Source organism: Cnephaeus nilssonii (assembly GCF_951640355.1).
Source record: "Cnephaeus nilssonii genome assembly, chromosome: 17".
Classification (NCBI taxonomy): Eukaryota; Metazoa; Chordata; class Mammalia; order Chiroptera; family Vespertilionidae; genus Cnephaeus; species Cnephaeus nilssonii.
The window spans coordinates 12,897,111-12,922,744 of NC_137088.1; the positions used below are offsets into that span (position 1 = coordinate 12,897,111).

The 25,634-nt window shown below is 37.9% G+C and overlaps 1 protein-coding gene across 6 annotated transcripts in view; it reads right to left on the reverse strand.

Annotated features, from left to right (window-relative positions):
- The window catches only part of CNOT10 (CCR4-NOT transcription complex subunit 10), a gene marked incomplete at its 5' end in the record, with an annotated part of 55,887 nt that overhangs the window by 12,702 nt on the left and 17,551 nt on the right, over positions 1–25,634 (reverse strand). For 3 of the 6 annotated variants that reach the window (XM_079795632.1, XM_079795627.1, XM_079795630.1), the window contains 12 exons: positions 5,468–5,548; positions 6,479–6,655; positions 7,776–7,897; positions 10,602–10,804; positions 11,814–11,963; positions 15,272–15,389; positions 17,096–17,179; positions 17,753–17,839; positions 18,852–18,994; positions 21,396–21,546; positions 22,628–22,789; positions 25,394–25,488. In XM_079795632.1, coding sequence (XP_079651758.1) covers positions 5,468–5,548; positions 6,479–6,655; positions 7,776–7,897; positions 10,602–10,804; positions 11,814–11,963; positions 15,272–15,389; positions 17,096–17,179; positions 17,753–17,839; positions 18,852–18,994; positions 21,396–21,546; positions 22,628–22,789; positions 25,394–25,488 — 1,573 coding nt within the window. The remainder of the gene's footprint in view (positions 1–5,467; positions 5,549–6,478; positions 6,656–7,775; positions 7,898–10,601; positions 10,805–11,813; positions 11,964–15,271; positions 15,390–17,095; positions 17,180–17,752; positions 17,840–18,851; positions 18,995–21,395; positions 21,547–22,627; positions 22,790–25,393; positions 25,489–25,634) is intronic. The other 3 variants (XM_079795631.1, XM_079795628.1, XM_079795629.1) reach the window with 3 other exon arrangements.

The following is a 25,634-nucleotide window of genomic DNA, read 5'->3' on the forward strand; positions in this document are numbered from 1 at the left end:
TGCCCAATGCACACACAAAAAGTACACACATAATTAATTAGTCTTCAAGGGAATGCAAATCAAATAAGGAGATACTACTTCACACCTACTACAAGGTAAAATCAAGTACTGGTGAGGATGTGAAGCAACTGGAACCCTTATACAGGGCTGGTGCAGCCACTTTTAAGAAGTCTGGCAGCTCCTCAAATGATTATAAACAGAATTATCACTATGACCCCAGCAATTCTATTTCTAGGTTACACCTAAGAAAAATAACCATGCCCATCCAAAAACATGTACACAAGTGTTTACAGCAGCATTGTTCATAATAGCCTAAAGATGGAAACAATCCAAATGTCCATCAATGAATGAAAGGATAAACAAAACATGGTATGTTTATATAACGAATATATTTGACAACAAAAAGGAATAAAATATGATACATGCTACAACTTGGATGAACCTCGAAAACATTATCCTAAGTGAAAGAAGTCAGACATAAAAGCCAACATATTATGTGATTCCATTCACATAAAAATCTAAAAAGGAAAAAATCTATAGGAAAGTAGATTAATGGGACTGAGGACTGAGGCAAAAGGTGATAGCTAAAAGGTACAGGGTTTATTTTTGAGGTGATGAAAATGTTCTAAAACTTTTAAAAACATATCAGTTGACAGTCAATAAATGGTTGACTCTTTTTGAAAAAATATATTTTATTGATTTTTTACAGAGAGGAGGGAGAGGAATAGAGAGTTAGAAACATCGATGAGAGAAAAACATCGATCAACTGCCTCCCTCACACCCTCCACTGGGTACGTGCTCGCAACCAAGGTACATGCCCTTGATCGGAATCGAACCCGGGACCTCTCAGTCCGCAGGCCAACGCTCCATCCACTGAGCCAAACCAGTTAGAGCTGGTTGACTCTTTTAAAAAAAGAAAATCTTGCCCAGCTGGTGTGGCTCAGTGGTTGGGTATTGAATTATGAAATTAGGAGGTCACGGTTCAATTCCTGGTCAGGGCACATGCCCAGGTTGTGGGCTCAATCCCCAGTAGGGGATATGCAGGAGGCAGCTGATCGATGGTTCTCTCTCATCATTGATGTTTTTATCTCTCTCTCTCTCTCCCTTCCTCTCTGAAATCAATAAAAATTGATTTAATTGACTCTATCTATCTATCTATCTATCTATTGTTTAAAGTATTACATATGCCTCCTTTTCCCCCCATCAACCCCTCCCCAGTCACTTCCAGGACAAGCCCCCACCGCCCCAGTGTCCGTGTCCACTGGTTATGCTAATACGATTTAATATTAAAAATAAAAAAAAAGAAAATCTTAAAAGTACACCCTTGTAATATAATCAATCAGTGCATAAGAAAATCATTATTTCCAAATGCATGTGGCAGCATTAATAATTAAATCAAAACATATGGCCCAAATATCAATCCTGCGCAAGCTTCTACATTCTAGGATTCATTTGGACATTAGGCCTTTTAAAGACAAAAATATTTCTGAAGAGATATTCGGCTAAAATTTGTGGCATGTGAGAAAACTGGCATAGTAACAATATTACACATTTGTAGAAACCATATATCAACAATACAAACACTTCAAATCCAGCTCAAAAACCTTGGAGCAGCACTGTTCAGTAGAAATATAACTGGAGCCATAAGTCTAATTTTAAAATTTCTAGTCAGCACATTTTTAAAAAGTAGAAAGAAACAGGCAAAATTTAATTAATGGTATATATTTTAATTAATCCAATATAATTAAAAATTTCAATATATAATCAATACCAGAATTACTGAGATAATTTGGGGGTAATAAGTTCTGAAATCTGGGTATCACCTATTTGAATAGCACACCTTATAACAGCCACATTTCATGTAGTCAGTAGCCACATGTGATGAGTGGATCTGTACCGAATACTGTGGCCTTGGATCTAAGAAATATATGTTAAATACAAGTAGAGGAATTCTTTTTTTTTGTTAAGAAACCAAGTTTTCCATGTCATGGCACTTCATAAATGATGTGTAAAGGAAATTGACTTTTTATTGGTTAAATTATATTTCACGAAAGAATATATTTAGAATTATATTAATTTTCTAAAAACCTTAAAATTTTTAAGTGAGGTATAATTTACATACATTAAAATATACCATTTTTGCCCTAGCTGATTTGGCTCAATGGATAGAGAGTCGGCCAGCGGACTGAAGGGTCCCGAGTTTGATTGCGGTCAAGGTCACATGCCTGGGTTGCAGGCTCAATCCCCAGTAGGGGGCGTGCAGGAGGCAACCAATCAATGATTCTCTCTCATCATTGATGTTTCCATCTCCTTCTCCCTCTCCCTTCTTCTCCGAAATCAATAAAAATATATTTAAAAAATATACCATTTTAAGTGTATGGCTTGATGAGGTTGAATATGTGTGTGTGTGTGTGTATGTATGTACACACACACATACATACATTAACATACAGAACATTTCTGTCATCCCAGAATGATTCCTTCCAGTCAATTTCCCAACCACTGTTCTAATTTCTATCAATATAAATTATATTGTATAGTTTTGTCCATCATATAAATGGTACAAATGGAACTATATAGTATGTACCTTATACTAAGTAAAAAAAGAAACATAAATATTTGAGATTCAAATCATATTAACTTGGGCATCAGTAATTTCTTCCTTTTTTTTTTATAGCTGAGAGTACTCCAATAGATAGAATAAATCACACATTTAGTTATCCATTCTCTTACGAATGAATAGCTGGGTTATTTTCTAGTTTTTGTATATCATGAGTAAAGCTGCTATAAAATTCTTGTGTGGACAAGTTTTCATTTCTCGTCTAAATACCTAGAAATAGAATCATCTTTTATATTTTAAAAACTTAAAATCAGAGCATTTATTTAATTCAAGGCTGCAGAGTACATCTATGTGTTTTCCTAACTGAATGAAACTGATGGCTTTGCAGAGCTTTGAGTGGTTCAGAAACTGAAGCAATATTATATATATATATATATATATATATATATATATATATATATATATATATATATATATATATACTAGAGGCCCGGTGCACGAAATTCATGCATGGGGGTAGGGGTTGGGGGGGGGGAGGAGCCTCAGCCCGGCCTGCAGTCCCTCCAATCTGAGATCCCACTGCCAACAGGGATCAGGCTTAAACCAGCAGTCAGACATCCTTCTCGCAATCTGGGACCACTGGCTCCTAACTGCTTGCCTGCCTGATCGCCCCTAACCACCTCTGCCTGCTGGCCTGATGCCCCCAACTGCCCCCCTGCCAGCCTGATCACCCCCTAATTGCTTCCCTGCTGGCCTGATCGCCCCTAACCACCTCTGCCTTGGCCCCTGCCACCGTGGCTTTGTCCGGAAGGACGTCCGGAAGATGTCTGGTCTAATTAGCATATTATCCTTTTATTAGTAGATACACACACACACACACACACACACACACACACACACACACACACATTTATACCTTTCTTGATCCATTCATTATATTAGTACCTCTAAGTTCATCTGAGTCTCACAAACTATTTAATTTCGGAAACATTTCCCTGATTTGGGGGCAAATTTCTGTTTTAATTGTAAGACTACTTTTCTGAAACCTACCTTGATTTTATAGTATGGAATCTCTCAACTAATTCAGGTGTCATATGCCTTCTGAAAACATACTTGTAACCTGGTTAGAGTGAGTATTTTTTGGAGCCATCTTCCTTTATGTACAAAAGAAAAAGAAAACAAAAAACAAAAAACGGAAAATACTCAAAACGCTGTGAACCCATACCGTAAGAAGTGGCCATCAGAACAGTCATGATAATTTACTGCTTATTAGTTATGCTGGAAACAGGAAATGAGGTTTTGCATTGGTGTCTTGGGTATTAGAGAGCACAAGGGGTCAAATATAATAGTCCATAAAAACTAAACTATTCACTAGTCACACACATTTCCAATCACATACAAGAATTCAGGACAGAAATAGATGAAATCTCTAAGAATTCACGATCCTAACAGAACCAATGTGCTCCTTCTCCCTATAGAAGACAGCTGGCTCCTGCCACAGAGCTGCCCTTCATCGTACCCAACTGCATTGTGAGCTTTTATAGCCTTAAAAATTACGACACTAATCTTTCACGACTCCTTCCCTGCACCATTTGTCTCCACATTACCATGACTACTGTCTTGCATAGCAGTCCTTTTTATAAATTTACCCTAAGGCTCCTTCCATCTTGTTCCATTTCCTTTCTCCCATCTGCTCCATAAGAAAGAAAGGTTAATATAAGCCGAACCCATCTTCATCTCACTTTATGACGATGAAACTCCCTATGGAGATCCTTCACCCCTTTCCACAAAAATAGGGAAGTAATTTTATTTTCCCTAAAAGTCACCAATCCTCCTGCTGGGTAAGACATATGGAACGCAAAGAATTATGCCATGAGAAGTACAAAGCTCGTTGAGAAGTGGGCCACCCTGCACATACCCTTTTCTTTAATGCCATTTTCAGAATATAAAGTTAATTTATACAATTCTGCAGCTGTTCGATCATTATGGGATAATATACTTCTTAAGTTGCATGCAAAAATTAAGAATCCTAAAATGAGTATTCATTCAAATAAATCTGCAGAAATTAAATCAAGTTTCAAAATGGTTTCAAATACCTTCTTCTTTAAGTAGTCCCCTATAGATTGTGTAAAATGATATTCACTGAAGCACTACTTATAATAGCAAAGACTGAAACATTATAAGTAGCCAAATATAAAGGAATGTTAAATAAATTGTGATACTATATAATGCAATGTTATGCACCCATTAGAAAGAATGAAACAGAGATTTGTGCCAATATCAAAAAATAAGATACACATAAAGTCAAATGGGAAAAATAGGTATAGAGAAGTATGGACATTAGGCAATTGCTAGTATAAAAACCCCACCATATATACATATGCTGAAATTGACAAATATATAACCTACCCAAACCGACACAGAAATAGAAAATGTGAATAAAACTCATTCTATTGAAGAATTTGAATTCATTATAAAAAATTCATCACAGAGAAAACCCTAAGCCAGATGGTTCCACTGGTGAATTCTAGCAAACAGTTGAGAAGAAATATTTATCGTACATAACTCTTTCAGAAAACAGGAGGAAAGAAGCACTTCCCAATTCATTTATATGTTCAGCCTTAGCCTGAAACCAAAACCTGACCAAAGACATTACAAGAAAAGTGTGAACCAATCTTCCTTGTGAACATAGAAGCAAATATTCCTAACAAAATATTAACAAACTGAATCCAACAATTTACAAAAAGGGCAACATATTCTGATTAATAGTGTTTGTCATAAGACTGAAAGGTTAGCTTAACATCTGACATTCGATCAATGTAATTCATAATCTTAAAAGGATAAGAGAGATTAAAAACTATGTGCTCATTTCAGTAGATGCAATATTAATTTTGTTTGGATACTCACTTTAAGTTTTCTAATTCCTGTTTTCTTAATGGAGAAGAAGGTGGAGCTGGAATGAATTTATCTCCTTCATGACTTTTACTGCTAAAATAAAGATGGACTCTTAATTATGAAAAGCAACAAATAAACAAATGTAAAATTCTGTTTTCCATGCAATTTTTTGTGATGAAAGTACAAAAAGAGGCAAAACAATGAAATATGCTTATAATTTGGTATCATTGATGTGTTAAGATATATTGTTTATTAGTTTCTTTGCCCCAGCACATAATACTTCTCTTAAAAACCTCTAATTTAAAACATTATCTCCACCATACAAAAAACCCACTTCAAGATTTTCACACATTTCTCATTCTTCTGATGACCTTTTATCAACTATGGTAAAACATAACCCCTTCAGGGAGAGGGGGGAAAAAACCCCACAATTTTTTTTTAAAGATTTTCTATATTAAACACATATTTCTATTATCATTAAGAAAAAATGCTGGGATAGGAGACTTGAGTTTAAAGGTGCCATGTGTAAAAAGAACACTCTCTGTATAAAATGGTGTTTGTTTATTACTAAATAAGCTTTCCCAATTTCTACAGACTGGTACAATTTTAGGATTTAAATATTTACTTTATTTAAAAATATTTTTATTAATTTTTAGAGAGAGAAAGGGATAAGGAGAAAGAGAAACATCTATGTGAGAGGGGAACATCCATCACCTGCCTCCCACAGGCCCCTGGGGATTGAACCCGCAACCTGGGCATGTGCCGACTGCGAATCGAATTACAACCTTCCGGGGCATGGGACAATGCCCAACCACCTAAGCCACACTAGGTGGGTAAGTATTTATTTTATCAAAAGTAAAAAAAATACAAACACTTAAACATTTATACTTTCTTTTCTTATTATTCAAAATGGAGAATTTTATAAATTCGGGGTGAAGATTTTAGGGATTCACCTGCAGCACACAGAGGCTTACTAATAAAGTCCTGAAGGGATTCTACCAAGATTCAAAGGGATTAAAATACCTGCAAGTTTCACTGCTTTCGCTGCTCTCAGTGTTCCCACCTAATTGATTACTGTTTTTAGACCCATTTTCCTGCTTCAGATCCTGCTGTTCTTCAGGTAACAGCAACAAGGCATTTCTGAGACAAATGGCTGCAAACTCCATACTGGCTACAGGAATGGCTGAAGACTGTCCATCACTTAAAAGGACAAAACCAAATTAGCTAAGTAAATAACATAAAAATAAGTAGTATTTTCCCATTATCAGAAATAAAACCAATGTAAGTGTAAGTGAAAACTTTGCCTGTGATAGGTAGAAATTTTAATATAAGCAGTTATAAGAGAATGCTAAAAGCTCAAATTGTAAATACAAGGTGCAAAAAGTATATACAAGTGTATACATTATACCCATTATTGTTAATGGATTAGAGGAGTTATCAACAAGAAAAATTGTAATGAGGGCCAAGGCAGGTATAATAAGAACTGGAAACAAGGGAAGGAAGATTTCCACACTTGAGCCTTGTTTTGGTTGATCTTTACCTTTGTAAATTCCTTTATTAAGTTTTGCAAGAGCAGCATTATTTTTTGTCTTATAATTTTGTTGAGATTTTATATAACTTTATTTGCTTTTATATCAAACTAAACTGAAACTAAATAGGCTTTATTAGGAAAATATATAAATGTGAAAATTAGTAACAACTCTGAAATTGTAGGAATGTGATGTGCTATATCAAGTCCTTAAAAAAATCTGCATCATAGTTGAAATAAATTAATACCAAAATATTGTGTGCTAGATACTATTCTAAAACTTTGGGAAAACTTTTAAATGGTAGTGAACCAATTTTATTTTTGGGGAAAAAAAGTATTTTTTTTAATAAAGCCTACTACTTTAGAAATACTAACAACTCCAAATTGGAATCTTTATACAAGATAAAGACGTTCATATTTAACTAAAGATTTTTTTTACATGTGACGGATTTATATTGTTTTGGATGTTTTATGTATTAGTACTTTTTCTCCTAATATAAGAATTCGCTTCAGGGACTATGAGAAAATTACCTAAAAGTTAACAATGACACTACAGAAAGGAAACATCGAGATGCCCTCTTCTGGACATTCTGAATAATGGCACTGACTAGACCAGGGCTTCCTAGGCCATCAGTAATTTCAGCTCCCAGGAAGGTAACAAACCAAAGTCACCTGTCAGGTAACATTCACTAGGCGCCTATTTTGAAATAGTCATAAAACTTAGTTACAAGGTGGTTCCTCCTATGAAATAATAAATGTAAACACATACACTTTCTCTTTGCAAATACTTACTTATACACTGTGTTCTGTATGGACTGTGAGGCCAGAACGATCTTACGATGATAGCCTTGGCCAACAATAGACTGTACAATTCCTTTTTTACTGGGAAGACCTTTAGTTTCTTGTTCAGAAGTCTACAAAATGCAAATAATTTCTAATTAATTTAATGGAACTGTAAAACAGGGTATGAAAAATGATCCACTACCTTTCCAGATACTCCAAGAGATAGAGTATCTTTTAAAAAGAAAGTTCTTTTTAAAAATATATATATATATTTTATTGACTTTTTACAGGGAGGAAGGGAGAGGGATAGAGAGAAACATCGATGAGAGAGAAACATCGATCAGCTGCCTCCTGCACGCCCCCTACTGGGGATCAAGCCTGCAACCTGGGCATGTGCCCTTGACAGGAATCGAACCTGGGACCGATATTTTTTCCTTCTTAAAGTGAAAGTAAAAAATAAAAAAAAGAAAGTATTAATTTGCCAACAACATATGAACTTTAATAAGCTACCTATGTTAAGATTTACATGGGCACATGTAAAAATATACATAGTTTAAATACTTAAACCTTTAAAAAATATATGTATATATTTAAAAGTCTTTTAAAAAAATATTTTTATTGATTTCAGAGAGGAAGGGAGAGGGAGAGAGATAGAAACATCAATGATGAGAGAGAATAATTAATTAGCTGCTTCCTGCACACCCACACTGGGGATCAAGCCTGCAACCTGGGCATGTGTCCTGACTGGGAATTGAACCGTGACCTCCTGGTTCATAGATCAATGCTCAACCACTGAGCCCCACTGGCCGAGCAATAAAAATATATTAAAAATAATAATAAAGGCTTCAGCCCCAACTACTCCTGGTATTTTTTTTAAAAATCATGTAATTAAAATATTCATTATTTTATAATGTCTTGGCAGTAATAGAACTAACACATCTTGAGTTTTAGAACTCAGAAAAATAAATGGTACATTTTCAGAAAAGTAAATGGTACATTTTATGTTTTTTTTTTTTAAATGCCTTCTCTTACATTGGTTAAATACTCTCCCTACAATTGAGTCTTATGCTTTCTATTTAGCAGATCTTTTCTCATATATTATACACTACCACCGTTTGTGCCAAAAGGTCTGAAGCAACATACATCAGGTAAACAGGACCAAATGATCTCCTTAGTATCAACAATTTAACAATTAAGTTGGTTCTTTTTATCCAAAAATAAATTTGTTTTTGAGGCTACAAATTGCCTTCTTCAGCGTCCCCTCTGTCCTAAGTAAAAGAAAATTTACAGAATTCCACTTGGAGTTTCTTGTTGCTCCTACTGGGATTTTGCTTTCTGATTTTGAGAGCGTTCTGGCTTGTTTCTACTATCGTTTAGGCCACTTCAGGTCATTTTTAAAAGAAGGAGAAACACAGACAAAGAGATAATTATTCATTTCCTATTATTAGCACATACTGAGTGCATATGGCAACCAAGTCATCTTGACCATTTTTTTTTAAATTACAAATTTTTAACTTTCTAGAAAAAAAAGGGGGAGGGTTTGCAATCCACAGAACGAAGACAATTCTAAAAATACTATTTCTAAAAACATGTAATTTGAAAAGAAAATATTAAACCTTAATATGTGTCTCTACTCCCAAGAAGACGTAATGCCCTGGCTTCCATTAACTATTTCTAGAGAGCCTTTTATTTTAAAAAAGTATAAATTCTGCCTAGAATTGCCAGTTAATTTAACAATTATCCACTAAGAAAACTGTCATGTAAAAGGAAAAGTAAGATGGAATAAATCAATGATGCAAACTTGCAGATGTTTTTCAGGAAGTGCTGTTTCAGAGGAGGAAAGCCCAACTATCTTCTATCACCCATGGCAGGCATGCCAGGCAACATTTCATGCCACCCCCTCCAATCTCCACAGACCCCAAGAGCACAGCAAGGGTGGGGGGTGGTTAGGAAATGGGGTGATACAGACATCTGGTAATTCTGATACAACCTGCCTTCCCCGCTCCCACTGACCACTCCTCACTTGAGATACAAAGGCTTCCACTCAGTGCCTTATGGAGATAATCTAGGCATGGACACCGATGTTAACTGGCCTATTTCTCTTCGACACTATGGATAAATGTGTCAGAGGGAAAGAGTCTGGTAATTGTGATCTCTGAACCAATTACTGAATCAAAATAAAGCCTCGGGCCCAGCCGGTGTGGTTCAGTGGTTGAGTGTCAACCTATGAACCAGGAGGTCACGGTTTGATTCTGGTAGGGGCACGTGCCCGGGTTGCAGGCTCGATCCCGAGTGTGGAGCCTGTAGAAGACAGCTGATCAATGATTCTCTCTCATCATGTATGTTTCTACCTCTCTCTCCCTCTCTGAAATCAATAAAAATATATTTAAATACTAGTAAAAAATAAAGCCCTGGGCAGTGTAATGCAGTCCTCTCCACATTCACTAGGTTATCAACAGGCCTTCTCTAATCGCCTGGCGCACACACCATTCTCACACCCGCAAATGACATGGCCCCTGCCTAGCAGCTAGCTGACCACTGTTCCAACAGGTATGACCTTGTTGGCTTCAACTCTTTAATGTGAGTGCTGATACCTGTTGCCATACTTACCAAGAACCAGAATGTTAACAAATGACTTTCTGAACCTAAAATTTTTTGTCCAGCTATTAAAGAACAGAAGACTCTATAAATTCCTTGAGAGTTAAAAAGGGGATGAAATCTTGTAGGTTCCCAAGTATTTTTTGCTTTCCATGTAACTGTGTGGGGGGTGCGGGGGGGAAGGGGGGGAGATGGGTGGTGAGTGAGGGTTCAAGAAGGTACCCAGGCAGCACTCACCCCCTTATTGGCAGCGATGCAGCATTCAGCCAGCCGCAGCCAGAGGCGGGGATTGGCGTGATAGACCTGAACAGCTTCGATTAGGCACTCAAAGGCAGCAAGAGGCCTTCCAATGTGAAGAAGCTGAATTCCACAGTTATACAGCAACTCATACCTCTTGTTGGTCAGCAATGTACACATGGGTCTTCCTGAAAATTTTTTGCCTAATGATAAAAATTAGGTGGGAATCAATCATTAGATTTAAAAAAAACAACAGTTACTTAGTGGAAAACATTCATTCCACTAAGTACTTAAACACTACCTTGTTTAATACCACTGACCCCAAAGTGAGGTTTAATAGCTCTCACCAATGATGATCTCCAGCCCCAACCCACAAGTACTGGCCAGAGTCATCTCCGTTGTCTTTGTTGCCAACAAATGAGAAGCAACCCAGGCCACACATGCTCCAGGAAGGCAAAGAAGAGAGAGGACCCACTCTCCTTTGAATCTTACACATTTTAGAGTCTGTAAAGATTCCACTCTTTTTACTTTAAGTTTGGTTAATTAAATTGTTGTCATGTACTTTTGATTAACCAGAAGTATTCAGCTGATGTTACAGTGTTACAGGATTTTACTGTGGCAATAAAAGTTAATGTGCTATACCTATGATAACTATCATTCACTCACTCATTCAGAGTTTCACAATCCATAATAAAATAAGACTATTAATGATTTTGGATACATTTTTCATCAATTAAATAACTTTTAAAAATACAAAGCTAAATGATTGCTTGACTTTAAGCATTTCAAATCAGTAATCTATATAATATGAATATTAAAGGAATAAATTTCAGGAATTGCTTAAAGATTGCCAGGTGCTGCCCTCAGTACCACATGTGAAACGCTGAAAAGAAGCTATAACATTAGTTTGGCACAATCAAGAAATCTTCGAAAATTACTTAGTTTTTTTTAACATTACCCATAAGGGATTACTGATTTTCAAATCTATGAAAAAAAAAAGGGAAATAAAAATACTGAATTTTAAATCTATGAAAAAAGGGGAATTAAAATATCTTTGATAATTACCCTTAACTCCTTTCTATTCAAATAGCTACTAAAAATCCCCACAGTGAAACCTGTTGGGCAGGGTCAGTGATAACTGTAGATGCTCTGTGAACTCGGGCTTTCCTCATGTAGTAAAATATAGACTGTTCCCCCCAGCAAAGGGCATACCTGGATCAGGGCTGCCGGCACTGAGCTGTGCACAGACATTGTCATTCTCCTGTAGAGCTTTTTTAAAGTAGAAAATTCCCAAATTGTGCTTGCTCATGGCAAAATGGATGCAACCAAGATTATTCCAGAACATACATCGCAAGCATTCACCTGAGAAAAACACACATAAGTTTGTCCACAGACAAATTTTACTGTCGATGTACATCATACAAGAATTGGGCTTGCCCTAGCCCAGTGGTCGGCAAACTCATTAGTCAACAGAGCCAAATATCAACAGTACAACGATTAAAATTTCTTTTGAGAGCCAAATTTTTTAAACTTAAACTTCTTCTAACGCCACTTCTTCAAAATAGACTCGCCCAGGCCGTGGTATTTTGTGGAAGAGCCACACTCAAGGGGCCAAAGAGCCGCATGTGGCTCGCGAGCCGCAGTTTGCCGACCACGGCCCTAGCCAGTTTGTCTCAGTGGATAGAGCATCGGCCTGCGGATTGAAGGGTCCCAGGTTCGATTCTGGCCAAGGGCACATGCCTGGATTTCGGGCTCGATCTCCAATAGGGGACATGCAGGAGGCAGCCAATCAATGATCCTCTCTTATCATTGATGTTTCTATCTCTCTCTACCTCTTCCTTCCTCTCTGAAATCAATAAAGAAATATATTAAAAAAAAAAAAAGAATTGGGCTTATCTAACATGAGTTAATTCTATATGCAATTCCACATAGTCCCTACAGAACTGTTTATAAGGCATTTGGGAAACATCTTAAAACTTTGTAAGCTCCCTTTACTCCTTTTTTAAAAAATCCTCACCTAAGGATATGTTTTTTATTGATATGTAGAGAAAGAAGAGGGAGAGAGAGAAACATCGATCAGTTGCCTCCCATACACACCCTGACCTGGGATTGAAACTGCAATCTAGGAATATGCCCTGACCAGGAATCTTTTGGTGTACGGACGATGCTCCAATCAACTGAGCCACCCGGTCAGGGCAAACTCCCTTTCCTTTTTATTTTTCTTTTCCTAGCAAATGTTTATTTTTCTTTCTTTTTTTAAAAAAAACAATATACAAAATAAATCTATTACCAGATTCCCTGTCCTTTTAAAATGTCATTTATTAAGGGCAATAAACCAATCCTGCATAATGATTTAATTAGCCTGTTCATGTTTTTTCCTGATGTAATTTTATTTATTTTTAAAAATATATTTTTTATTGAGAGGAAGGGATGAAGGGAGAGGGAGAGAGAAACATCAATAATCATAGAGAATCATTGACTGGCTGCCTCCTGCACGCCCCCTACTGGGGATTGAGCCTGCAAGCAGGCCAGCTGGGCTCTGATGTAATTTTAAATCATTATAGGCAAGAGATAAAAAAAAAAAATTGCAAAAAAAAAAGAAAAAATACTTATTAGTAAATTAATATATATGTATTATATCCACATAACAAAATACTATGTAGAAACTGAAAGAATTAAGTAAGTATATATGGAAACAGTGAAAATATGTTAAATGAAGAAGAGCAAAAAATATATAAAGCAGGGTATATAAAATCCTGCTTTTGCTTGTTAAACTGTAAATCTCCACTACTCTTTCAGATTACACTTTAAATGTCGCCATGGATGAGCACCTATCTTTTCATGTTAGTTGGGCATTTGTATTTCTTGTCCGGAACACTGCCTCTTCCTGTTTTTAACCCATTTTTTTATTTGGCTACAGATGTTTTTCTACTGGGTACCTATTATAGAAACTTTCTGTCACATCTGTTTCAAATATTTCCCCCACTGCTAGTTTGTCATTTGTCTTGTGATTTGGTCCAGTGTATCTGTGTTTATTGTTTATGTTTTTAATCATAAAAAGTTTCATATTTTATGCGGTCAAATTTAGTAAGCTTTCCTAAGTGCTATGGTTCTTGGATTTTTGTGTAATGTTTAATCAAGGCTCCCCACCACAATATTAATATATTCCTCCAAATTTCCTGTTGCTGCTTTTGTGATTTTATTTTCACATTTTAATCCTTCATCTCTCTGGACTGTATTTTGGTGTAATGGAAGCAATCCAAGCTTTAGTTTCCTTTTTCTAAATGGTTCCCAAACATTCTAAAACAGTTTACTGATAGTCCATCTTTTCCTCAACAATATAAGATGCCTGACTAGATCGACAAAATTAATAATCAGCCGAAACCGGTTTGGCTCAGTGGATAGAGCGTCGGCCTGCGGACTGAAGGGTCCCAGGTTCGATTCCGGTCAGGGGCATGTACCTTGGTTGCGGGCACATCCCCAGTAGGGGTTGTGCAAGAGGCAGCTGATCGATGTCTCTCTATCATCGATGTTTCTAACTCTCTATCCCTCTCTCTTCCTCTCTGTAAAAAAATCAATAAAATATATATATAAAAAAAATTAATAATCAGGATAGTCAATGCTTAACACTAAAAACTAAATGTTGGCTTTTGAACTATTTTAAAATTAAGCAATGACTGTATTTTAAAAAGAGAAAAACTATACTTAGGTAAAAATATAGTAGGAAATACACTAATATGTTTAAATGAGGTTGCTTCTGGGTAGTGGTATTATGAACAATTTTTAAAAATTAATTAATTAATTATTTTTATTAAGGTATTATATGTGTACATATCTTACCATCGCCCCCCCCACTCCACTCCCATACATGCCCTCACCCCCCAATGTTTTGCATCCGTTGGTTATTCTTATATGCACGCATATTAAGTCCTTTGGTTGATCTGTGAACAATTTTTAAAAATATATATATTTTATTCATTTTAGAGAGGAAGGGAGAGATAGAAACATCAATGATAAGAGAGAATCATTGATCAGCTGCCTCCTGCACGCCCCCCACTGGGGACAGAGCCCGCAACCCAGGCATGTGCCCTTGGCCGGAATCGAACCCTGGACCCTTCAGTCCACAGGCCGACGCTCTATCCACTGAGCAAAACCAGCTAGGGCGTGAACAATTTTTTAAAAATTCTATTCCCAAATCTCCTCTAATAAGCATATTTTATCAGCAACAAAAAAATAAAGTTTATATATGGGAAGCAAATGAACAGTTTTAGAATTAATAGTTATAAAAAATCAATATATAAAATATACAACTATTATATGAAAATATTTCCTATTTAATGATGGTAACTGTTGACTAGTCAACAATATGCCCTGCTCCCGACTCCATTTTAGAGATTGCCAACATCAATTCTGAAATCTGTGCCAAGACAATCCTAAGCAAATTTTCTCAAAGCATAGTATCTGCTTAGTCTGAGAGGTCATTTCAGTGATTGGGTGTTAATGGGCCCCTGAGGGGAAGCCATGACAATAAAAACATCAAAAATTAAAATTTAGCAAAATTAGAAATGGGTACACGGGGGTTGGGGGGTGGGGGTGGGGCGCACAGACACAAGCAACAAAGAGCAGAAGAGCCTGGAAGAAAATACAAAAATTTCACCATTTTCTTTTACCTGTTTTCAAGAATCCTGGATGTTCAGCAATGTTTGAACTATTTAATAGCTTCACAGCTTTTCGATAATTGCCTCTTAAGTACTCAAAATTGCTTTTAAGAAACAGAGAGGGTGCAGACTGTAAAGAAAACATCAGTTACTTATAATTTGTTTGTAGCTGCTCAATGAGATCATAATCACACTGTTGTGCTGGCCTGTGTTCAAGGGCATAAATGAATCAGTTAAGCCATGGTCACCAAAATGAGGCTCTCTCCTCCTTAAGTGTTCCCTGACTCAGGGGTAACAACTATTTCTTGCATTACAATGATTTATTTTTCTGTTTGCCTTTCCCTATGACTATGATATCTTTTAAGGCATAGATCATGCTTTTATTTTTAATCTCAAAAAAAAAAAAAGGTTTTATATAATGACTGGCTGGCTACGTAGGCCTTACCCTCCTCTTAGGTCTAGGCTACAATTGTTCTCAAAAATCACTTGAGTACTGACCCAGTGGCTAATGTGAATCCTGTTTGGGATTTTCTAAGGTCAATTTTCCTGAACTATTCCTACTACAAACCATATCTTGTCATGATTTAATTATTTTTTTAAAAAATATTTTTTATTGATTTCAGAGAGGAAGGGAGAAGGAGGGAGAGATAGAAACATCAGTGATGAGAGAGAATCATTGACTGGCTGCCTCCTGCATGTCCCCTACTGGGGACTGAGCCTGCAACCCTGGCATGTGCCCTGACCAGGAATCAAACCATGACCTCCTGGTTCATAGGTCGATGCTCAACCACTGAGCGACTCTGGCTAGGTATGATTTTATACTTTTAATTAATATCCTAAAAGCCTCAAGATTTTTCACTTCTGTCCTTCCCACTACCATCTTAAAAATTATTTCTCAGTGGGGGTTTGGGGTAAAGGGGGTGGAAGGAAGGAGTAATTATATCTCAAATACTAGCACTGGTCAAACTGAAGGCATTGTCAGGCCAAAGATCATTTGGAAGGGGCAGGTTTGGGCTACAACTTGACTGTTAATCTTGAATTAAAGTTTTCAGTATAATCTAAAAAAATCCTAGTGCCTAATAACAATGAATGTTATGTGAATTATGATAAACAACTCACAGAATACTGGTTAGCTATTTAAAATGGTGGTTTGGCCCTAACCGGTTTGGCTCAGTGGATAGAGTGTTGGCCTGTGGACTCAAGGGTCCCAGGTTCGATTCCAGTCAAGGGCATGTACCTTGGTTGCGGGCACATCCCCAGTAGGAGGTGTGCAGGAGGCAGCTGATCGATGTTTCTCTCTCATCGGTGTTTCTAACTCTCTATCCCTCTCCCTTCCTCTCTGTAAAAATTCAATAAAATATATTTAAAAATAAAATAAAATAAAATGGTGGTTTGGCCCTAGCCGGTTTGGCTCAATGGATATAGCGTCAAACTGGGGACTGAAGGGTTCCAGGTTCGATTCCGGTCAAGGGCACATGCCTGGGTTGCGGGCTTGATCCCCAGTGTGGGACGTGCAGGAGGCAGCCAATCAATGATTCTCTCTCACCATTGATGTTTCCATCTCTCCCTCTCTTCTTCTTCTCTGAAATCAATAAAAATGTTTTAAAAAAATGGTGGTTTGAAGGCTACATACCAAGGAGAAATGCTTGTGATAATTTTAAGTCAGAAACATATTGCATTAAATTGTAGTAGACACAGTATGATCATTACTTCATAGTTCACTATCAGACTAAGATAAATTATTTAAAACTGACAAATAACAAATTGTACAAATAAGAAAATTTTAGGACGTAAGAGATACAAATTGAAAAAAAAAAAAGTCAAGAAGAAACTTACATTTCCAGCTGTGTTCATGACGGACTTGATCTCCCTTTTGCACGCTTTCAGAGACTTCATTTGGATATAAGCTCTTACTTTATACTGTCAGAGGAAAAATGTTAGCATGTAAGAACTATGGTATATTTACACATAGTGAAGCAGTTCTGCTTTCTCGTTAAGGAAATGAAACCCAATCTGTTTACAACATGGGTATGCCAGCAAAAGCAAGTTAAAAATTATCTTAAATAATCTACTTTTACTGTATTCATGGAATACACTCTAAAAAACTAGAAACACGGTAGAATAAAATTTATACTTAAGTTCCAAACAAAAATCCTACTGATTCTTATCTGCACATGGCTAATTAACAATGAATTTTTATTTTTTTTTAACAATGAATTTTTAAATGAATATGATCTCATCATCTAATACACTCCCAGACCATTTTTTTCCTCTCAATTTTCTATAGAGTAAATAAAAGAAATGATATTGCATTATCATCTTAAGCAAAGTTTACTTAGAAGGATTAAATGGCTTCTAAACTACAATACCTCAAAGATAAATAAACATACATGTCTTAAATCATTTACTGCCTTCAATGATCCATCACATTCTCCATTATTCATAACCACAAGTAAATATATGTGATGTATAACCTCTCTTAAGTTACGTTACCTGATGTATCTTTGATTTTGCAGCTTCTATTAGAGCTCCACTTTCAGCTTTATGGTTAGAACCGTCTTTGTTGGTGTTATTACCAGTCTAGAGGGTGATGAACAAAGTGTATCAAAATGAAATATTTCTGACCACTATTTAAATCACAGATTCCAAGTGAGCGGATCTCAATCACCTAGAGAATGTTTCAAATTTCAGAACCCTAGGTCCCAGTCCCACAGACTGAGGTTTCCTAATGTGGAGTGAGTAACAGGAAACTACCTATGAGAAGCTCACTGATAGAGCACAATGATAGACTAGGTTTAAAACGCATAGGTCTTACTTGGGCAAAACTCAGGTTAGCTTTCTACAACCCAGACACGATCACGTAATTCCCTCCTCAAAAACTTGCTCTGTCATAAACACTGCCAACCTCATACCTTAAATTCCTAGTAAAGTATTCCAAATCCTTCACAGTATGACCCATATTCGAGTGGCCAGTGTCCCCTGCTGCTGATCTCCATCACATTTCTCAGGCACTACTTCCCATTTCAGATGACTAGAACTCCCCCAACACACCTTCTCACACCTTTTGTGCTGTTTTTTCTTTCTGCCAGGATGGTTATCCTGCTTCATCCTTCCTTTTCTGATCTGTCAAACTATTACATCTTTAAAGGCCCACATCAAACACCCAAACTTCTCTGAAACACTTCCTAACCTCCATCCTCCCAGTCCCTGAGCAGATTTGCTCAGTATTTTCCTCCCACAGACTTGAGTTCCTTGAAAATCAAGAATTGCATAGTTTTCATTGTTGCCACCTTAGTACCAAGCAGAGCACAGAAGCATCTGTTGAACTGAATTATTCTTCACTAACTATTACAAGTATTGCATATGGAAATAGTTACTACAGTTTATGAATAATGCTAAGATTATTTAACTGAACTCTTATACATACATGTTTAAGACTTACTCTCTAAGCAACTTTCATATATGAAACACAGTGGTATTAACTAGTCATCATGCTGTACAGTGAAATAATATTTCAGTAAAGCTATTAAAATAATAACTACAAATGTTCATTATTATTTAAATTTTAGTCTGATCACTTTAGGACACTCACCTCGTTCTTTCCATTTTTGTTATTGTTACCCTGTGAAATCATCTTTTCTAGGACAGCAAGAAGATGCAAAGCTTTCTCAGCTTGGTAAGTTAATATATACAGGTCTACAAGTAGAAAACACACTGCTTGGGCAAATTTTTCTTCTGGCGGGGGGGGGGGGTGGGGTGGGAAAATAAAACAAAAAGAAAAATTACAATCCAAAGTGAAGCAAACATCTCGGACCTTCCCCCGCCCCTCCAAGCTCTAAAGAGCAAAGCCTAAGTCTTTACTTAAATGAATTTCGTCACCTAGAGCCGTGGTGGAAACAACCTGCAATGCCAACAATGCTGTTCTATTAGGCATCTCACGGCCCCCCGTTTCATTCCAATTGGCATCTCCCCACCTCTCATTACAGGAAGTCTAGTGACTGAACATCCTTTGGCAAAATATCTACCAAACACCAGCACATGAAATGAGGATTTTACTTTATGTGGAAGGGTATCTCAATTCCAGTTACTGCCTGGCTACTTACTAGTTATGTGGCTTTTACACATCATTGAACTAATTTTTAGACTCAGCTGGCTGACCTGCAAAATGGGAGAGAACACTTTACCTGCCTAAAGGCAGGGGGGGTGGACCAGGGGACCAGGTGATCTCCTAAAGTTCCTTCTAACTCTAAAAAGATCTTTGACTCTGGTAAATACATTTCCTTTCAAGGTACAGAGATGGGAAAAAGAAACAATTTGATTGCAGATACAAAAGAACCAAGGTGTGGCTTGGAGTATATCAGAAAATTGCAACAGCCAAGAGGAAAATATAAAGACAAGAACATCAAAGGAAGAACCCAAGGAAGAAAGGAAGGGTGCCCCAGCATGACATAACACTATTTCCTTCCCTTTCAAAGAGAAGATGAAAGGGAAAATAAGGATGAAAGGAAGGCTGCTATAATCAAGAACAGAAAATTTCAGAAGTCCTTAAAAGCCTCCTAGCAAGTCTTCCTGATTCCCTTCTTGCTCTTATATAGTAGCCAGAGTGGTTTCCATTTAAAACTAAAATCAGTGCAGTTAATATGCAAAAGTGGCATCTCCCAGGGCTTCCCTCCAACTTAAACAAAAGTCCCGACCTAGGTTACAATAATTCACCTGTTCTGTCCCTGGCTACTTCTGAGTTCATTTCCTACCATTTTCCCCACCTAGCCCCAGTCACAGTGGCATTCCAGCTGTTCCTCTCGAAAAACAATATCCCCAGTCAAGCTCTATTCTGTACCCAATTTTAGCTTTTCTTCATAGCATTTAACTATCTCACAATATATTTCTTGTGCAGCGCTCTCTCCCATTAGAATGGAAGCTTAAGGGTGAAGACATTTTCTCTTTCATTCACTGCATCAATCTTTAGGTCCCAGTGTCTGGCCCATAGTACAAGCTCAATAAATATATATTAAATGAGGAATCCAAGTAGTTAAGTTAAAAAAATAAAAATTTTCAAAGAAGAAGAAAAATACATTTGAGTACTAATTGGTTGCTAAATTCTGCTCAACCCTAGCAGATTTAACAGGATTTCAGGAACTGTTCTGGAAATTCTAAAAACCAGCTTTATGGGGGGCGCAAAACCACATCTGTGCCATCCTTGAAGTATAATTCTGACTTCTAGCTTTTCAGAAGAAAAGGACTGGTCATCCGTTACACAATGCTTCACCACTGAGGCCTCTCGGGGGCAGTCTGTCCAGCCACTGCACCCTCAGGATTGGGGGAAAGACGAGAAGCGCCTTGAAAATGCTCCCCTGGAGCCATAGTAAGCAGCTGTTCAACCAGCTGTCAGCAAAAGGGGGCTCTGCAACTCTCCCCAAAGCATCACGGGGGAGCCATCACACTCCACCACATGTCCTGAGGGGACCACATCAGCAATCAGGTGTTTATAAAGCAGGAATCTGCATGGGTGTTTTGGGTTTAAAAGAAAGTAACCATGGAGCAAAAGACAAAAATGTGAATCACAACTGAAATGTGCTTGTGGGTGGACACCAACAGCCCTCTCTAACAACCATTTCCTGGGTCCAGCTTTGCTGCTTTATTTGCTCCCTCTTTTTCCCTTTGCCCTCACCTTTGTTCCTTTGTTGAGGCCAGTAATTGTAAGCTAGTTAAGATAACAAAAAAAGCTAACACAGTTCTCTACTATCTACTCTACTTCAGCTAGAAAGTAGACAAAATAAATGACTACGAAGTCCCCTAACATTACAAAACACGCCTTCCTTAATACACCACTTAGGTAAGAAAGGGTCAGGTCCACAACCAAAGAAAACCCCCTCAAATGAGCAATTCTTTCATATTAGAAACAGCAATTCTAACAGTTATCTTAAAAAATTGGGTTGGGAGAGTGCTAAAAGAAAACCTGGATTCATCTGAAAGTGATATAATTTTTATCTTTTCTAACCATTAAGAAAACCGGATACAGCTTTTTTTCTTTCTTACTGACATGTAATTCTCTGATGTAGGTTATCTGGGTACAAACACCAGAGACCTTTGCAAGTATGAGAAGATATGGAAATTACTGACTTGAAAGATAACATACCAAAAGGTTCTATAAACTGATAAAGTTTTTCACCAACTGATATGGCTTCTGTATACTGCCGCAAATGATAAAGAATGACTGCTTGATTGTAATACAACATGCTGTTCTCAACATCATCTAATCCATCCATTTCTTCAACAGCTGAGTGGACCTATAAAACAATCCACAAGGTTTATGCTATAACAACAGTAAGAAAATAAAGCACAAAAGTGAAAGAAATCTACATGAATAATCAAGAACACAGGCCAATTTGAATTTTTCCACATTTTCAACAGGCTCTCTAGATTTCAATTACTCTCACACTAAAAAGTATTTCATTCATAATAAAATTCTGTTTAGTAAACTGTTTTGATGGGACTTTATTTATACCTAGCACAAGGCAAGGTGATTCTCCTCCTTGCCACTGTGAAGATGTATCTTTAATGTTGAACTGCCAGCATGGTTTCTGGGTTGGATTTCCACCTTGTAGACTCATGGGGAGTGGGCCAAACTCAAAACGGCCTTTCCCAGGAGCATGTTACACAGAATGTACACAGAAACTTGGTTCCATTTTGTAAAAACAAACGTAAAATTTAAACATGAACTAACAATAGCTAACTACTTAACTATGTGCCAGGCCTGCTACATGGAACCTTTTTACAGAGAACACCTCATTTAATCCTCACCATACCTCGAGAACATAGATGATATTGCCATTTCTATCTTATAAATAAGGAAACCAGCACAAAAAGCTTAATTATCTTGCCCCAGGCCATAAAGCTAGTAAGTATACTTTCTGATTTTCCTATGATGTTCAGGTTTTGTTCCTTCAGTAAAAAGGATAGATTTTTTTGAAGTAATGAACAAAATACACTTTGTCACACATGGTAGTGAAAACAGACTTCCAAGGGCTTTACTAGAACCCTAGCGTCAACATCTGGTACCAAAAGAAAAAAATTACACCACTTTGCATTTTCAAGCTAGACTCTCTGTCTACCCAAAGCACATTCAAATTTGGTATATTAATCTATTTTATTCAAGTTAGAAAACCCAATAGAAAACAAAATCATATTACGTAACTTTCATTTCTTGGAATAATAATTTCATACAAGTAAAATTAATACCAATGAATGTTTCAGATATATTAGAAATTGTGCTATGAATATCAGACAATAAGTCACATTAATTTTCCTTAACTGTTTTTATCCTAAAATTTAGAGAGCATAATAGCTAAATTCATTTGTGTACATTACCTGATTCTTCAGCTGGTTAAGTGTTTGTCTCAAACTATCTGTTGTTGTTTGGTTACTTTTAAAAAACTCAGCTACCGCTGTATTTAAAATTATTTTATAATCATCTTTGTTTATATCTTGTAGGCAGGCAAGGTGTTGAAGACAGGCATCATAATTTCCAGCCTAAAACAAAAATGAAAACACACATTCACAAAATTACATACCAGCTTTAAGACCTATATGATCATTTCCAAATATATTCCACTCATCTTTATTTTAAAACTCTTTAAAAAGATGTAATTCCCCAAAATATACTAGTTAAAATCATTAGATAAAACAATGTTTATGTCAATTAAGAACCTGTGTGCCCTAGCTGTTTGGATCAGTGGATAGAGCGTCAGCCTGCAGACCAAAGTGTCCCGGGTTTGATTCCGGTCAAGGGCAGGCTTGGCTGCAGGCTCCTCCTCGGCCGGGCCCTGTCTGGGACTTGTGCAGGAGGCAACCAATCGATGTGTTTCTCTCACATTGATGTTTCTCTCTATCTTTTCCTCTCTCTTCCACTCTCCCTAAAAATCAATGGAAAAATAGCCTTGGGTGAGGATTAATAAAAACCCCCCACGAACTGTGATATGTCAATCATATCTCAGTAAAATTGAAAAAAAAAAGAAAAAGAAATGGTGGCTATATATTTCCTAAGAATCAAACTCTAACACTGATAAATGTGCATTATTTCTATAAGACATATACATATAAATATATATATATAAACTATAGCTATATATGTTATAATCACATCTATATATATAAAAGCCTAAGTGACCGTCCAACCGGTAGCTATGATGTGCAATGACCACCAGGGGGCAGACGCTCAACGCAGGAGCTGCCAAGCTGCGGTGTCTTGGCAGCTGTGGTTCTTGGGTGACGCACCTGGAACCAGAGAGGAGGGAGCCCCATTCTGGGGTGTGTCACCTGAGAACGGCCCTCTCGCAATCCGGGACCCGTTGGGGGTTATCATAGAGCCGGTTTTAGCCCAATCCCTGCAGGCCAGGCTGAGGAACCCCACTGATGCATGACGGGCCTCTAGTATAACATATATATTAGCATATATTGGTACATATTGCTAGCAGGGTATAATAGCCAAAGCTAGCCAGGAAAGGTAATGTGATTACTCCACATTTTAATTCCTAGTTAATATACTCTGAATACTGAAGTCTCAAGTTCTTCTGCTTACATGTATGCAACTTAATAATCAAATGTAAGATGTGTTTTTTTTCATATTGTTTAAAAATGTCATAATAGTTAGTGTTTTGACAAACTTTTGGGGTTCCATTTTAAAGTACATTCAAGAAAAAAATTGAAGAGACTAGTGAAATGAAAAGGCCGACCCACATACTTAAAGTATAAATTTAAAAGACTTAAAAACAATAGTGTGAGAGTTAAAATGTATTTATGAAAGCACAAAAACTTGGGAATGGCTCAAATTACTCCTGATCCTTTTACCATAGTTAAACTCTAAAATGTTTTTATTTTTTTTATTTATTTTTTCTTTCTCATTTTATTTTATTTTTTTAATTTCTTTATTGATTAAGGTGTCACATATTTGTCCTCATCCCCCCATTCCCATCCCACACCCCTCCCCATGGATGCCCCAACCCCCTGTTGAACTTAACCATTGGTTAGGCTTGTATGCATGCACACAAGACCTTTGGTTGATCTCTCCCCCCTCCCCCCACCCTCCCCTATCCTCCCTCTGGGGCCCGATAGTCCGATCGATGCCTCCTTGTTTCTGGTTCTGTCCTTGTTCATCAGTCTATGTTGTTCATCATTTCCCCTAGATGAGCGAAATCATGTGTCACTAGCGATATACTTATAAGAATTGAATGTGCGACGAGCAATAATAGTTATGCTGACAGGCAAATGAATCAGTCTGTAGTGAGTTTCTTTCTGGACCAACAGTTCTTTTGAGACCCAATATCAATGTCCACCAGTTCCTTATGAGTACATGTCGGCACTGACCCCTCAGCTCTGGATGGTGGACACATGGTGGTAATGCAGGTCCGACTCCCTCTGGTTTGGTCTCGGCCGGACCCAGGGGCACGGCTTCACCCGGATCCAGGGGCCCACGGCCTCACCCGGACCCGGGACCCAGCCCCACCCGGATCCAGGGGCACACGGCCTCGCCCAGACCCAGGATTCAGCTTCACCCGGACCCAGGGGCGCGTGGCCTCACCCGGACCCAGGGGTGCGTGGCCTCTCCTGGGCCCGAGATCCAGCCTCACCCGGATCCAGGGGCACACGGCCTCGCCCGGACCCAGGCTCCAGCTTCCCCCGGACCCAGGGGCACGTGGCCCCACCCGGACCCAGGGGCGCGTGGCCTCTCCCAGACCCAGGGTCGCGTGGCCCCACCCGGTTCCAGGGGCCCACGGCCTCACCCGGACCCGGGACCCAGGCTCACCCGGATCCAGGGGCCCACGGCCTCACCCGGATCCAGGGGCCCACGGCCTCACCCGGACCCGGGGCCAGGCTCACCCGGATCCAGGGGCCCACGGCCTCACCCGGACCCGGGACCCAGGCTCACCCGGATCCAGGGGCCCACGGCCTCACCCGGACCCGGGGCCAGGCTCACCCGGATTAAAATGTTTTTATTTTAAAACTAAACCTACTCTCTAAACTTAACTCTTTAATTAGTACACACACACACAAAGTATAAATTTAAAACTTCAATGTGAAACGATTCATACTTGAGAGATCCTCAAAATGGAGCCGATTGAGGGAAACATTGCTTACCGTGAAAGCTTGGAAAGCATTGGTGGACAGCTCCTTCTCTTGATCAGTGATCCCAGAGGACTGACCTGTCCCTTCATGCTTCTCGGCTCCCTGATCTGCAAATATACAGTTTTACAGTCTTTAGAAATGACAGTTGTGCAGTGATGTGTCCCTAGTTTTCTTCTTCTTCTTCTTCTTTTTTTTTTATTGATTTTTTACAGAGAGGAAAGGAGAGGGATAGAGAGCTAGAAACATCGATGAG